The following is a 16,246-nucleotide window of genomic DNA, read 5'->3' as shown; positions in this document are numbered from 1 at the left end:
ACGCAAGATAGGAAACAGTGGAGAGGCCACAGGAGACAAGGACTGGAAAAGAAGGTGGGGATTACATCCCTGAGAAATGTAAACGCAATTCATGGGAGTTCGAGCTTTTGCCATAGCACTACAGAACCATGAAGGGTGTCTTAAGATGTGTATCAAACCCCTGTGGATATATGTATATGACTTGCACAGCTTTTCTAAGATCTTCTCCTCCAACCCCCAATCCACCTTCATAGTTAGTTGGAAAAATGGCTATACACTATAAGGCGACACCCTCCTTGAAATTTTTTAACACATGACCAAGAGAGTATGGTCAGTTTCTCTTTTTTGGTGGAAGTGTTATAGCAGTCATATTTTCTGTTATGTGAACCAAGTCACTCTGCAGCAGAAAAAAAATATGCAAAAGCCAAACAGAGAGGTTTGTAAGCACTCTAGTCCCAATTCTCATTGCTTTAGCCCACCTACATCCCTCCCCCTCCTTTGTCTTCATTGTCCCTTGAGATGCCTCGATGTACTCCAATTCACTGACCTGCTGTCACTGAAATCTTAAAGTGTGAACAGTTTAAAGAGGCAATGGCATCAGGTTTTCCATATGGAAACATCACTGTATTAGTCCATTTTCATACTGCTATAAAAAACTGCCCAAGACTGGGTGATTTATAATAGAAAGAGGTTTAATTGACTCATAGTTCTGCAAGCTGGAGAGGCCTCAGGAAACTTACAATCATGGCAGAAGGCAAAGGAGAAGCAGGTACTTTCTTCACAAGGTGGCAGGACAAAGTAAATGCTGAGCAAAGGGGGAAAAGCCCCTTATAAAACCATTAGATCTCCTGAGAACTCACTCACTATCACAAGAACAGCATTGGAGTAACTGCCCCCATGATTCAATTGTCTCCCACTGGGTCCCTCCCACAACATGTGCCGATTATGGGAACTACAACTCAAAATGAGATTTGAGTGGGGACAGAGCCAAACTATATTAGTCACCATTAAAGCAGTATGGGAAATAGCTTCCAATGAAGATAAAACTGCAAATAAAACCAATACGCTATCATGACAGTCCAAGAGAGAAATGATGTTTCTTTGTTCTTAAAGATATGGCCATAATTAGGTACTCTGATTCGAAGATGACCTTAGAAGTAATTCCTGGCTCTGAAGTTAGTTTAGATCATCTCAGTATTTCCAGGGATGATTTTTGAGGAATAATTTTATTTATGGAGATCAGGAGCAAAAACTGACTCTTCCAGATGGGGAGAACGAGCACATGAAGCTAAAGAAGAAAGGGCCAGATCGCCAAGGGTCTGATAAGCTACATCAGAGCCAAGATGATCAGGATAAAGAACAATGAGATTGACTATTGTCTTGCTGCTATTGGACTCAATCCCAGGAGCCTGGAAAATGTTATCACACAGAGAAGCTCAAGAAAATGGGATGGCAAGGCCTTCGTCTCAGTGCTCCTGTAAGTGTGAATCACATTTATAAATACTAATTACAGGGTAACTATTAAAATATGATTCAATTTTTAAATATCTTTTTTGAGAATTCAAAGACAGAAATTTGTAAAGTATATATTTTTACTTCTTCACTGCTTTTTCTCCTACGAATTCTATTCTCCAATGCTAACTACTACTAATGGCATTCTGTCCATATTGTTTGGGATTTGTTAATACATAAGTTGTATTAACAAATACAGTAGTTGTTAATACAAAACTACTTACATAATACATATGTAAGTAGTTTTTTTTTTTTTAAGTGGGGCCATATTTGCTTTTTCCTTTCAATGATATCTTAAGTCACTTGTTCATTTTGGTTTTTGTTTTGTTTTGTTTGAGACAGAGTCTCTGTCACCCAGGCTGAAATGCAGTGGCATGATCATAGTTCACTGCAGCATTGACCTCCTGGGCTCAAGCTATCCTCCCATCTCAGCTGCCTGATTAGCTAGGACCACAGGTGTACAACACTACTACACATGGTTGATTTTTTTAATTTTTTGTTGAGATGGAATCTCCCTATTTGCCCAGGCTGGTCTTGAAGAACTTCTGAGCTCAAGAAATCCTCCTGCCCTAGCCTCCCAAAGTGCTAGGATTCAGGCGTGGGCCACCAAGCTAGGCTTCTACTTTGGTTATTTATACAGCTTTACCTTTATTCGTTTAATGTCCACGTAATTATCCATAATTTATCATTTAGTAGATGTTTACATTAACTACAATGACGATGCTTATATATAAACCAGTTTGAATTTTGTCCAATTACTTTCTTGGAATACTTTTCTATAAGTTGGGCAAAGGGTATACAGCATTTAAACTTTGAGTCATACTGCTGAATTCCCCCTGAACCAGAGAGAGTCTTTACCAGTCTTCTTTTTCAGTGTTTATAGATGAAAATGCTCTATTTCCCACCATCACAGGAACACTAGATATCTGTATTTCTAATCTTTGAAAACGTCATATTCCTGAGAAATTATTTTTCCTCTGTTAAGTTCACTAATCTTCACATATCCATAGTAGTCATTTATATTATTTGAGTTTCCTCTTTACGTTCTTTTTTTCATTTCACATGATATATTTGTGTCTTTGGTACCAATTTATGAGGGCTCATTTATGATTAAGGATGCTAACCTTTTGATTGCTGTGCATTACAGATGAAATGTCACAGGACTCCATTTCACTGTGATATTTCATTTTATTTTATTGTACAGAAGTTATGTATTCAAATACAATCATGTTCTTTTATTTTTAAGAAAGGCAGTGAACGAGAAATAAATATAAGACTGGATTTTATTGGGAGCTCAGTTGGGAATCTATTGACAAATGGACTAGCAAGGGCTAAGAACAGATATAGGCTGATTGAGCAATTCAGCCATGAAAAGGCACTGGGTTAAAACAAGGTAGTAGCAATGTTGGTAGGCAGAGAATTCACAAAGGCATTTGTGAAACAGAATCTAGGAGAATTTGGTGATTGAATTGATAGGGCAGGTGGGGACTAAGCTATCATATCATCATGGAGTGTTATCCATTCAGTCATATTTTCAACTGAAGCCTAAAGAGCTAGCTGCCACCAATGCACTTCACAAAAGGGGTGAGAGGAAAGGGTGGGGAAGGGAAGGAAAGGAACATTTAACAGAAGCATGATTATGAAGCAACTGAATGTGAGTAAAGAAATTATTGACTAGAACTTCTAAAAACATTTATAAAGTAACTCTAGAACAGATTTATATTTCTATACATTTTAAATACAAATCAAATTATCTTATGAAAGCTGTGGCTTTATGTATTTAAAGTATATAAAGTGTTATCATACAGAATCCTGGGAGAAAATAGACTGGCACCCTAAAATTACATTTAACAAAATTTTTATAAAGAGCAGGATATAGGAAAGCTGTGAGGATCATGCAATATTCCCTAGCTAATAACCGTGGTGAGGTCACTGCTACTGCCCCTTAGGGAACAGAGAGAGAAAGTCATTACAAGAATTCAGAGACTTGTAAGGACACTCGACCGGAGCTATGGTTTTAGGTAAAGGGTCATAACCAACCTGTAGTGACTCCATAAAGGTGAGACCTATGTCTGTCCTACTCCACTTGCGCAGTCCTTCTGTAGCTACTGCCTCCCATCAACTGCCAGAGCCAAGAATGCCCACTGATAGAGCCCAGGAACAAATGGTAGGATGGAGAGGGCTTCTGAAGGGGCAGACGGAGATTTGCCAGCACACCTCACCCTTGTGCCTTTCATATGGAAGAAAAGATCTTATCCCCAATATAGGGGATGTGCCAAGACCCTCAGCACTATGACATGCAAGAACACAATAAAGTAGAGAAGTAACTCCTACTCACTTGATGAAGGCAATCAAACATTATAGAATCTATCCCTACCTACATTAATTCAGCCTTAAAACCATCTTATATTTCCAGGCAAAGTGTCTCCCTCTTTATCTTAATTGAATTAATTGAAATACCATTATTTAGCAAAAGTCCAGTGTTTTGTTTTTTTGTTTGTTTGTTTTTGAGACGGAGTCTCGCTCTGTCGCCCAGGCTGGAGTGCAGTGGTGCCATCTCAGCTCACTGCAAGCTCTGCCTCCTGGGTTCACACCATTCTCCTGTCTTCCTGAGTAACTAGGACCACAGGCACATGCCACCATGCCCAGCTAATCTGTGTATTTTTAGTAGAGATGGGGTTTCATCATGTTGGCCAGGATGGTCTCGATCTCTTGACCTCGTGATCCACCCGTCTCAGCCTCCTGACTTTCTGAGAGGTTGGGTCATTTGCTAAAGGTCACATAGCTGGGAAGTGATGGAGTCAAGACTAACCTATTTCAAAACTATAAATTCATCGTTATTTACTAAAATATGTGACCACAGGCCATTATCCTAAGCAAATTAACACAGGAATGGAAAACCAAATGCCCCATGTTCTAACTTATAAGTGGGAGCTAAACACTGTGTCCTCATGGACATAAAGATGGGAAACACAGACACTGGAAACTACTAGAGAGGGGAAGGAGGGTGGTGGACAAGGGTTGACAAACCATCTGTTGGAAAGTATGCTAAGTAATAGGTTATGGGATCATTCATATCCTAAATCTCAGGATCATACAATACACCCAAGTAACAAACCTGTGCATGTTCCCCCTGAATCTAATATGAAAGCTGGGAGAAGAAATACATAACACAGGCATCTTCCTTGTCCACCAACAAAAAGAAAAGAAAATATGTGATCATAATATGCAACAAATAAGGTGATAAGTCTACTTTTCCCATTTATGTATTCCATGACATTTTCATGGTTTGTCATAACTACTAGTTTTCCTTGTTATATAAGATATTTCCAAAGAGGAATTGAATAGGAAATATTTTAAAAGCTGAAGTTTTTTGTGTGCTTCTGAACTTATCAAAGGAAGAAGTAAAATTTGGTTCTGCTCTTGTAATGAAAACTCTTAACTATACAAACACAGATCCACATAGCTTCACCTAACAAATAGTACCCTGAAGAACTCATTGATTTCTCAGCTTTTTTAGTTTTGCCATGTTTTTCTTATTCCTTTTACCTTTTAAGTCGATCAAATACCTTTTTTAAAAATGACTTTTTTCCCCCTAGAGTAAAATAAATTCCAAGGCTGGTGAGAACAGGCTGTTAATCTCTTCATTTTATTGACCTACTTCAGTTTTAGCTCATTAAACACAGACATCTCAATGATCAAAAGAAAATGAACCAAATGTAACTCGGTATAACCTTACCGAATAAGAGAGTTATTCAAAGAGCAAATAAATCTGCACAAGTAATTTGATATTGACAATCTGCCATTTAAAGAATATATATGTAATGAACAAGGACATCCAGAAATAATTTTTACGCTCATTTAATCAATGAAGACACAAACTCTTGATGTGCTTTTTATCCAATTCCCTTCTCAGATGTTATCTTCTCCCAAGGCAAATACTGAAGAAATTATGAACTAAATTATCTTGAAACTGTAAAACAAGGAAAAGCAAAAGACTAACAAAACAGCTGCAAAGATTATTTAATTATGTTGCCTATAACGAATTATAAGAACTGAAATAGATTTGGTTATTATAGCACAGAGGAGAGAAAAACTAGTAATTTAAACCCATTATCTTAATAAGAGTAATAAACAATTTAAGTTATGAGACAATATTTACTAGCTTTTAAATATAACTACATTTGAAATATATTTAATAGCTGGACCATATCTAATTATGCAGGTTTGTTTCATTAGCATTGACTTAAATAGTCTTTCTACCTAAGTAAAATTTCTTAGCAGTGCTTGTAAAATATCCTAAACAAATAACCAGCCACAATTTATACAGGAAAAATTATAATTTTCTATGATACCATTGAAAAGAGGTCTTAAAGACTAGATAAACCTAGGCATCCATCAGCAGATGAATGGACAAAGAAAATGTGGATATGATAGAGTACTATTTAGCCATCAAAAATAAGGAAATGCTGTCATTTGCAACAACATGGATGAACCTGGAGGATATTATATTAAGTGAAATAAACCAGGCATAAAAAGACCACATGATCTCATTCATGTAGAATCTAAAAAGGTGGATCTCATAGAAATAGACAAGAGAATGGTGATTACCAGGAGCTGGAGCTGTGGGAGAGGAGGAAGAGTTGGAAAGATGTTGATCAAGGGACACATATTTACAGATAGATAAAAAGAATATATTCAAGTGACCTATTACACAGCACGGTGACTACAGTTAATATGATATATTACATTCTTGAAAAATGCTAAGAGATTGAATGTTAAATGTTCTCACCACAACAAAACTGGGAACTAGGTGAGGTAATGCATAGTTTAATTAGCTAGGTTTAACCATTCCACAATGCATATGTACAGTGCTTCAAACCATCATGTTGTACATGGTAAATATACTCAGTTTTATCTGTCGATTTAAAGTAAATTTTTAAACAGATATGTATTTCTAAAATTGGAATTGTTGGAAAAGTTTCAGAAATAGATTATACCTGCTACAGTCTATCATGTTTTGTGATTTAATAGCAATTATTTGTTTCCTTATTCTGAAAACGGTGGTCCTCTGGTTAGTCTACAATGGAGACTGAACTCCAAGTCAGTGTCCTTTAACAAACAACGATCAGCTCAGGAATAGTTCCACAGATGAGTGATGTACACTTTACTCCCAACATGGGATTAACAAGGGTAAAAAATGGAAAAGCTGAATTCTTTTCTAGTTCCTTACTGTTAATTTCCTCATAGAAAAATACTATTTTGCAAAAAATTAAAAATTCAAATAATATACAAGCCAACCCATTCCAGAGCCAAATGCAAATTATAACTGCTCACCTTTATTTGTCTCCATTCTCTCAATAACAGATCAATGCTCTAAGGCAGATCAGTCGCCCCGCCACATGACGGTAACAGCTGTGCAAATGAATCCTTTAGATGTTAAGTAATTTTCTTTTTCTTACAGGACATTTGAGAATACTCCTTTCTAAACCTTTGTCTGGCAACTCATTTACTCCATTTCAAAAATGTTAGATAGCAGATAAAAATTCCTTTAAATTTAAAAGGTTTGGTCACTTTATAAAATTTGTGAGAGTTATGTAAGCAAAAATTAACCCCACAAAAACAATTCATTCAACACAACCGAGCCCATATACATTTTAAGAAACTTCACTCTCTATATTTCTCATTCTACTACTAATATTAAGCATTAAAAAATAATTAAACATAATAAATAACCTATTAGGTAGCTACAAAAATAAGGTGAATTCTACAAATAACTATTTATTTATAAATGTTGGCCTAATCACAGAACCAAAAAGGAAATCAATCACAGATCCTGCTCTCAAATAGCCTATAGTCTAGTAAGAAGAAAGAAATATATTTAAAATCAGTATTGCTACTTTGAGTCCCTGCCTTCCATTAGAAATAAGTATTGACTCATATGTGGTGAGTTTCAGGATGTCAAGGCTAATCAAAGAAAATACAGGACCACAAGATGGCAGTAGGACAAAAGGAGCTTTATTTGGGTGGTGCTTTGACAGGTTGCCAAGAGGCTGAAGTCCCTCACAACAGGAGACCTTCCAGAGACAATGGTGCCTGGCTACCACCCAGAAGGCAAAGATGACAAGAAAACTCCCAGGAAAAGGGGAAATCGGAGAGGGTGCTTGCATGTCTAGGTGATATCACTTACTAGAAAATAGGAAGTGTCTGGGTCAGAGAGCTTTCAAGGGTATCAATGGCTTGGGGTCTTTTAGTGTCCCACAGTTTATTCTATCTATGGTTAGCAGGCATTCAGTTAAATTTTGTCAGGGATGCAAAGCAGGTAGGTTTTAAATGGCTAAAAATAAGTTTATTTGAGCTATATTTAAAGCAACTGGATGTATAAAAATCAGAGTTGGGTACCATTTGGTTTTGGGCTAATGGTCCTAGTCTGCTGTGAAGAAGTAAGAAAAACATGGGGGTCCATCTTTAACCCATTTTATAACATCACAAAACAAAAAATATCATCGTACACAGAAGCAGAATCTGAGATATTCGGTATCCACAGGCGTATGTCTAGAGTTTAACTTAAGAATCAAAGTTCAAAAGATGTATCAAAATACTCCTTAAAGCTTTATTAAATTATGCAACAATTATTTAAACTCTTATTCTCTGCCAAGCCCTGTTCTACGCACCAGATACTCTACAGTCAATAAGGTACGCATTAGGACTGGCTACATAATTTGCCGAGCCTGATGCAAAAAGAAAATGCAGGGCCTTTTGTTCAAATTTCAATTAGGGCCAGGCATGGTGGCTCACACCTGTAATCCCAGCATTTTGGGACACCAAGGCGTGCAGACTGCTTGAGCCCAGCAGTTCAAGACCAGCCTGTGCAAGGTGGCAGAACCCCATCTCTACAAAAAATACAAAACTTCGCCAGGCATGGTGGCATGCACCTATGGGCCCAGCTACTCAGAAGGCTGAGGTGGGAGATTTACCTGAACCTAGGTAGGTCAAGGCTGTAGTGAGTTGTGACTGTACTACTGCACTCCAGTCTGGGTGACAGAGTGAGACCCTGTCTGAACAACAAAAAATTTCAATAGGGTGACTAGAGAACATTAAACCAACCACACGGTTCATCTGAGTGTAGGATCTTGCTTGACTGCACATGTCACATGCCCAGGAAAAAAAAATGACCCTGGCAGGTATGTTCTTTATCTCCACCATGTACACAACCTAGTGGCAAAAGACGTAGAGTTAAAACGTGGAGTTAAGAAAAGGAACGTGGCGTCATAAAAAGTGCCATGCAGGAAACAAAAAGGATTCCACGATAATAAGTGGTGTAACCTAGTTTAGTGAACTTGAGAAAGGCCTCTGTGAAGAGCTGACATTTAAGCTAAGACATGCAAACAAGCCAACTACACAGTCTGTGTGTGTGAAGGACCCACGGGTTGAAGAGTTCACACCTGTGGTTTTCAATAAGGACAAGTTTGCCTCCCATGGGACAGTTGGCAAAGCCAGGAGTCATTTTTGGTCATCACAACTTGGTGGAGAGTGGTAATGCCATTGGTTTCTAGTGGATGGAGGTGAGAGATGCTTCTGAACATCCTACAATACACAGGACAGCACCCCGCAACAAAGAATTGCCAATCCCCCAATGTCAATGGCACTCAGGTTGAAAAGCCTTAATGTATAGTAATGTAGATCATGTACAAAGCCATTAGTTGTGTAAGAGTTTGGCATGTGTGCCTTTGATGTCCTCAGCCATGTGACTTTATTGTAGAGAATACTGGAAACCTGCAGTTCTAAAGACAAAGATGAATTTAATTTATGCTACAGAGATTTAATACAATACTATACAGCCACTTAAAAAAATCAGGCTTAGGAAGATATTTAACAGCATGGGAAATGGGAAATAAAGATATGTTCATAATTGGAAAAGGCTTGTTTTTCAAAAAGGAAATTATTCTATGTTCTTTCAAAAAATAGTCATGCTTAGCAGGGGGCTGATGAGCATGCTAAAAAGACAATGCAAAGGCGTTTTGGCGGTAATTTCTAGATTGTAAAATTATTTTACTTTATTTGCACTTTTCATACATTCTTCCATAAAAACATGGAAGTATAACATCTCCTTTTCTTTCTATAAAAGTGCACTGCACATTCAACTTACATAGTAGCCATAGGTGGACCTGATGCAGCTAATCAAAGGCTGTGCTGTTTGTTGTGATTCATAGAGAAATGAATAATCATTTTAGCATAAATCGGGCAATCTCATTAGTGAAATGGAAGATTTACTAAAACTGAAAAGTTCAAGAATTGAGAGCATAATCAGTGCTGCCTTTTCTTCTTGTTGAAGGTCAGGACTTTATAAAAGAAAGGTAGATATGGAAAATGGCTATTGTCTATTAAAATTAATGGCTATTGTTACTTAACCAAGTAGATCAGATACCACATTCACAGAGAATCTATTTCAACAGGCATATGTTTGAAGTCTCTCATAACCCCGTTTTAACAAATCAGATCTGTTGTTTGTCGGCTCAACAGTTATACCAAGTGACCATTCATCTATAAATCATGTCTGTTTAGGTGAGGCACCTAGCTAGAATGTTGTTTTTGGTCTTACCAGGTAACTATAAAAGAAATGTTGTAGATTTAGAAAGTATTCTCATCAAATATAAGGACAATGTGAAAGTGGATTATACACACACACACGTACATACCAAAAATACCTATTTTCCAGAAAGCTTAACAGGCTAGAAACAAGGAAAAATAATAGGGATTGGGGGGTGATAAGTGGAAAATATTATTCTTAAGTTCCTCAAGTTGTACCCTTCCTAAGTCAATTTTACAACTATAGGATGTTGGACATTCAGCAAAATGGAACTTAAATTATGGGATGGAGAGAGAATGGGGATGCATATAATATTTGTAGTTGATGCACAAGGTTTATAGTTGACACCAATATTTACAATTGACCCCACAAGGGAATATGTGTGATCAGTATAATTCAGCACCTGATGAGGCATTGGATTCTATGACCCTAAAGTAGACAATCAAACTCACTTCTCCACCATTAAGATGCACTAAACGAAATTAGCTGGGCATGCTGGCGGGTGCCTGTAGTCCCAGCTACTCAGGAGGCTGAGGCAGGAGAATGGCGTGAACCCGGGAGGCGGAGCTTGCAGTAAGCCGAGATCGTGCCACTGCACTCCAGCCTGGACAACAGAGCGACACTCCGTCTCAAAACAAAACAAAACAAAACAAAACAAAAAGATGCACCAAACACCTAGAGAAAAATGAAACACATGATTCTCTTAGATATCAAAGCACAGACTGGACTTCCCAAGGGAAAAGGTGACAAACTGTCCTAGCAATGGAACTGAGCCTTGATGCTCACAATTCAAGATAAGTAACATTCACAGAATTAGAAAACAATGATGAGGCAAGACCTCTTGGGACCTGTGGTATAAAAGGATGGGGAGAAAGGCACTCTGCCTTTCTAACTAAAATAACTAAACATTCCCCTCTTTTGACCAACACTAGCTACTACTGCTTCTTTATTTATGACAACTAACCCTACCTTAATCTTTCTAACACCTAGATAAAAGTTCTCAAAATAGCCAATTCCTGAATTGCCCCACTTCATTAAACCTTCCTTATAATAGCCCACCACAAGCCCAAATCCCATAAAAAGCCCTCCCAACTACCTACTACCAAACTCTCCAGAGTTCCTTTGGTATGCAATCTCCCTTGCTGCAACAAACAAAATGAATCTAATTTTACTACATCTTGTTTCCAGTGGTTCTTGGCTGGTGGGCTTCAACCCAGGGCAATCCTGATGTTAATCATCTGCCCCAATGTCACACGACGGGTCCCAATTCTGGCTTTGGAAATCTGATCACCATAAATACATTGTTCAAACAGCAAAACTGGTTAATTCATGAGAAACAGAGTCCCAGTTTCAGATTACTGTCCATGAGTGACTATGGTCACCAACATTTTAATTGTGTGAATCTGTAAACCACCTTAGAAGCACTATTTTACCTCCCTATAGACAGAAGAATGGTGGTGTGGCAGTGGCGGCAGTGGTTACGAGCATTGCAGCTAGCAGTGGCACAGCCTTGTTTCATTGAGGCTTATTCGTTCACAAAAATAAACAAAATATTCACCATAATGTAACAGATATCACTTCAGATAAAAATACATTTCCCAAATTGAAAAATAATCATTTCTGACTTGAAACCAACTCGTTATTATAAAAACATCTTTGATATATAAAGACCTAAAATTAAAATGTCATCCTTAAAAATCAAGTTAAAATCAAGACACTAAACAAAAAAAAATTATAATGAAAACATGAACATATTTTCAGCATTTACTATGTGCCTGGATTTCTGACATTTTACATTATTTCATTTTATCTATGCAAACACTTTTTAAAAATATTCCTATGTATAAATGAGAAAACAGAGGTTCAAGTGATAATTTATCTGTGAAGCAGAACTACAAGTGGCAGAACCAAGTTTTAAAAGCCAAATGTCTATCCAGTAATTCCAAACTCCAAGGTTACCAAGCAGATCATTTTTCTTAGGTGTGAGAATGAAACTACACTGTCCTTGGAGCAATAAAAAAATCTGATTATAATGAAAGCAGTTTAAAAAAACAAAAACAACTTCAGAGCACTGCTTACAGTGTCTTTTAGTATTAAAATTTCACTTAACCATGTCAAGAGTTTATTTTTATTATTCTATTTACAGCCAAAATATACCAAGGAAGTTACTTTCACAGACTACTTGATATAGAGAGTATACTTGCTATAGAGTTCTATATCAACAAACACACATTTCAAAAAATAGTTGGTATATAAATTATCTAAATATAATCCTTACTTGTTTTATAAACTTCCTCTTTCTGAAGTATCCTCTAAAAGAGGCATGTGTGAACTATGCACAATGCATGTGCAAAGAGAATTTTAATAGAAAAGCATTATCCCCATCCCCAATAAATAAAATAAAAATGAAAAGACCTTTAAAAGACACTTTCAGTAACAGTTCTTTTCCGAATAAAATAAACAAGAGCAAAGGGCACCTTGACTACTACTTAGAAAATAAAATCAGAACACAGGGAAATCTGTAATTCTAATCACATTTACACCTTCTCTCCTTTTTTACATTTCTCATCCAAACATCCTTAGGAGCTCAATAGGCTTAAAAGAATTGGAGCAGGGTAGAGAACAAAGGTGAGGGGAATCTGAGAAACGGTTTAAATCACTGCTCTCACAATTTTAATAATTTCAATTTGGATAGCATTTTTTTCAGAAGAAGTAAAAGTCACAAAGGTAGGAAGAAACTAAAAATTTATTCTACCTTCTTATATTATACAAACTGCATTTTGGCTAGACATCTCAGGGATTAACCACTGTGAACAAGAAATGCAAGAAAGCAGTAAAAATATGTACTTCCAAAAAAAAAAAATCAAATTAAATGTGTTTTAGTCAGTGAAAGGCTACGTGCTAAATGAATACATTTGTTAAAAGATATTACTATTTGTATTCTCATGTAGAAATGACTAAACCATGTTCTCTCTTGAGATTGAGGATAATCTTAGAAAATATGATAGTCAATTACCATATTCAATCACGTTAAATGTTGTAGATAATATAAAAATACAAAAAGAAAGAAAAGTATTTACTAAGCATGTGGTATGTTTGGTTTACTCAATTTGGGATTGAGGGGTTTTTTTAGAGAGATGAGAGGAATCAGTGCTTAAAAAACAGTTTAATATTTTGCTGAATTGTTTGTAAAAGGATGACCAACAATACAGACACGAAACTTCAGAATTGTATCAAATTCCTAATGAATGCCTTTTTTGGGGCAGTGGGTATAAATCAGCATAGCACTTTTTACTTTTGTGTGACTTTTTCTTAGTGAAAATATTAAAGGAACTTAGCTTTTCTTTTCACTAGTACCACCGATGGCTCTAAGCCTCTTCTGTGAGTGCTCCGGTGATTCCTCCACCACCTTCAGCCATAGATTTGAAAAAGGTGCTAGCAATAGGAAAACAATCCAGAGTGACTTAGGAAAGAAAGATTCCTTGCCGTCGTGGCACTTTTTTGTGCGTCATGTGTATCAAATGCAAATAATTACAGTTATTTCTCTCTCCTTAGGACAGAGTTTTAGTTTTCCCTGACATCCTAGTAAGACACTGTCTCAGTGACTGATACCCTGGAAAGTTCATCTTCAAAAGTGATGAACAACCCATCAATGTGTTGCATTCAGCAGATACCAGAAATACTGAGATACCAGAGTGGAGTGAATTCAGGTCCTTACTGGGGAGAAGGGGCTGGCCGTCACCATTCGGTGAACATAGCAGGCATAGTTACAGTATTTGGGGGTAAAAACCTAATAATTCAGGTGAGGATCTCACATCATAACACTCTCACCACCCACACGCACAAACTCACTTTAGTTTTATCAGCAGCCGATAAGTGAGATTTACTTCCTAATGAAAAGAATGCACTAAGAAAACTACAGATCTATAAGGTGATATTTTGTTTGGGGATAGAAGAATCGCCCTAAACTGAGAATGTCAACTTTGTTTCAAGTAATATAGAAAAAGCACCTAGTACGAAACAGGTACACAAATAAATAACTGGGTTTAAGACTGGTCATGTAAACTCAAATGGAGTCAATGTTTCCGAATGCCTAGATTTTCTTTCTGGGATGACTTAAAATTGAGTTCACAACAAGCAAAGCAGTCAAGAAAAGCGGCTACAGCTCACAGCTCCTCAGTGCTACAAGCAAGTCCCCCAACCGTGGAAACTCAAACAGAAGATGGATTTTAGACTTAAGCGTCCTCCACAAGTTCTTTGTTCAACCAATAACCTCACAGATTCGTCTGTGTTGGCTTCAGAGTCACAGCCACGGCTCTAGTAAGACCTTACTTGGCTCCAGACACCTGCTATTACGTTTGACAGCTACGACCTATTCTTCCAGACAGAACCTACCCTGGAACTCCCACCAGCAGAAGGAAACTGGTGCGGTGGAAACGGGGAGCAGGGTTCGAAAGCATAGGCAAAAGGCGCTCACAGGAAGCAGGATCCACGCTGGCCACACAAACTGTATCTTTCCCTTTGGAAAGCTGGTATATCTCATCCATGTCAAGTGACTCCCCAGTACGTTCGGTTTGATCGCCTGTTGCCATAACACTTTTCAGGCTAAAAACTACCTCGTGGTGCTGGGAGACACACTGGGTTGTTTGGTTCCTCCAAGCAGGGCTTGATGCCAGGGCACAGAGGGGCAGCTAAGGGTCACGTCTCTGGGTGCACAGGGTTCAAGTCCTAATTACAGAGGAGACCGGCTGCCCTTTTCTGTGCCCCATTCTCCAGCAAAGGGGTATATCGCAGGTTTGTGATTTTTAGTACCAAACTTGGGGCGATCGAATTCAGTTCCCTCCACCTTATGAGAAAACAGCAAACCGAAATCCCCAGTGGGGCACTGGTGAAATTCCTATTCGGAAGAGAAACGCAGTTAGACTGCGTGTGCCCCCCGCCCTGATGTCTGCTTTCCTGGTTCCTTCCAAATCATCCTCCGAGGCTAAGGGAGCCGGGCGGGAAGCAGATGCCCAGAATCGGGCTTCGTCGCAGGCGTGGTTATGGGTCCCCAGAGCTGCGCTGCGCTGCGCTGCACTCAGGCTATTCGCACCGAGCATCCCCGGAGGCCTCCCCGGGATTCACCCTGCGCGAATGCAGGGCCCGAAAGGTCATCTTCCCACGAGTGCCACCAAGGGAGCCCGGGGGAGCGAAGGCCAGGCTCGGACGCCCCCCGCCCAGCGACCCCCTCATTGCCCCTTACCTGCCCGTGGCGAATCCGGCAGCCCCCTGACAGCTCCCAGCAGCCGCCACTGGAAAAGTTTCCGAACTTCTTCGCAGGTCTGCACGCCCTCGCTGCGGGCGGATCCAACCAAGGCCAGGAGGAGGAGGCAGCGAAAGCCCACCGGCCAGGTCTGTGCGATCATCCTCGCCGTCCTGGTCCCCTTTATCCCGCAGGGGACCCCACTCGCCCCGCGCGCCCTGGCTGAGCTGCAGGCGTGGAAGACACGGCGGCCGAGGCTCTCGAGCGGTGCAAGCAGGCTGCGGGGTGTACGGACCGCCCGCAGGCACCGGCTTCACCTGGGAGCACTTAGCTCTTCCCGGAGGAGGCCCTAAGCTGAGACACCAGAGTTTTCGAGCTGAGCACCGTCTGGTCTTCTTCCCCAGCCGAGGCGAGTGGGCGCTGGGCGGAGCGAAGAAAACTAGTGGAGCCGCAGGGAGCCCGCGAGCATCCGGCTCTGGCCACCACTGCTGCCACTGTTGCAGTTGCCGCTGCCGCCTCCGCCTCCGCCGGCTCGGCTCGCAGCCGCTAACCTGGGATGTGCCCGCTTGTCTGCGCTCCGCGGAAGCCCCGCCCCGCACGCCCCGCCCCGCGAACAGGCCGAGCCCCCGCCACAGCCCCTGCGCGCTGTCCCGCTCCGCACCGCTGAGATGCTGTCCTGCCGGGCCCAGGGCTGAAGACTCGGAGCAACATCGATGCAGATAAATAAAACGAAACCCGGACCTCGCTCTCCCAGTCCATTCTGGGGAAGAATTATCTGTTAAAAACAGAGAATGTATAAATAGGATCAGAGAAGACAAGAGATGACAAACACCAACTGGAACTAAGAAATATCTCATCTATGTAATCAAGGTCCTCAATACATAGGAATTTGAATTCTAATTGCATTAAATAGAATCTGGACA

The 16,246-nt window shown here is 39.6% G+C and overlaps 1 protein-coding gene across 1 annotated transcript in view; it reads right to left on the bottom strand.

Annotated features, from left to right (window-relative positions):
• The window catches only part of GPC5 (glypican 5), a 1,454,359-nt gene extending 1,438,462 nt beyond the window's left edge, over window positions 1–15,897 (bottom strand). The window contains exon 1 of the mRNA XM_015121302.3: window positions 15,324–15,897. Coding sequence (XP_014976788.2) covers window positions 15,324–15,486 — 163 coding nt within the window. The 5' untranslated portion in view covers window positions 15,487–15,897. The remainder of the gene's footprint in view (window positions 1–15,323) is intronic.
• Window positions 15,898–16,246: the final 349 nt, after the last annotated feature.

This window comes from Macaca mulatta, chromosome 17 (genome assembly GCF_049350105.2).
Source record: "Macaca mulatta isolate MMU2019108-1 chromosome 17, T2T-MMU8v2.0, whole genome shotgun sequence".
Lineage (NCBI taxonomy): Eukaryota > Metazoa > Chordata > Mammalia > Primates > Cercopithecidae > Macaca > Macaca mulatta.
Note: the sequence above shows the minus strand (reverse complement) of the source record. Positions and strands in the feature narration are given on the sequence as shown.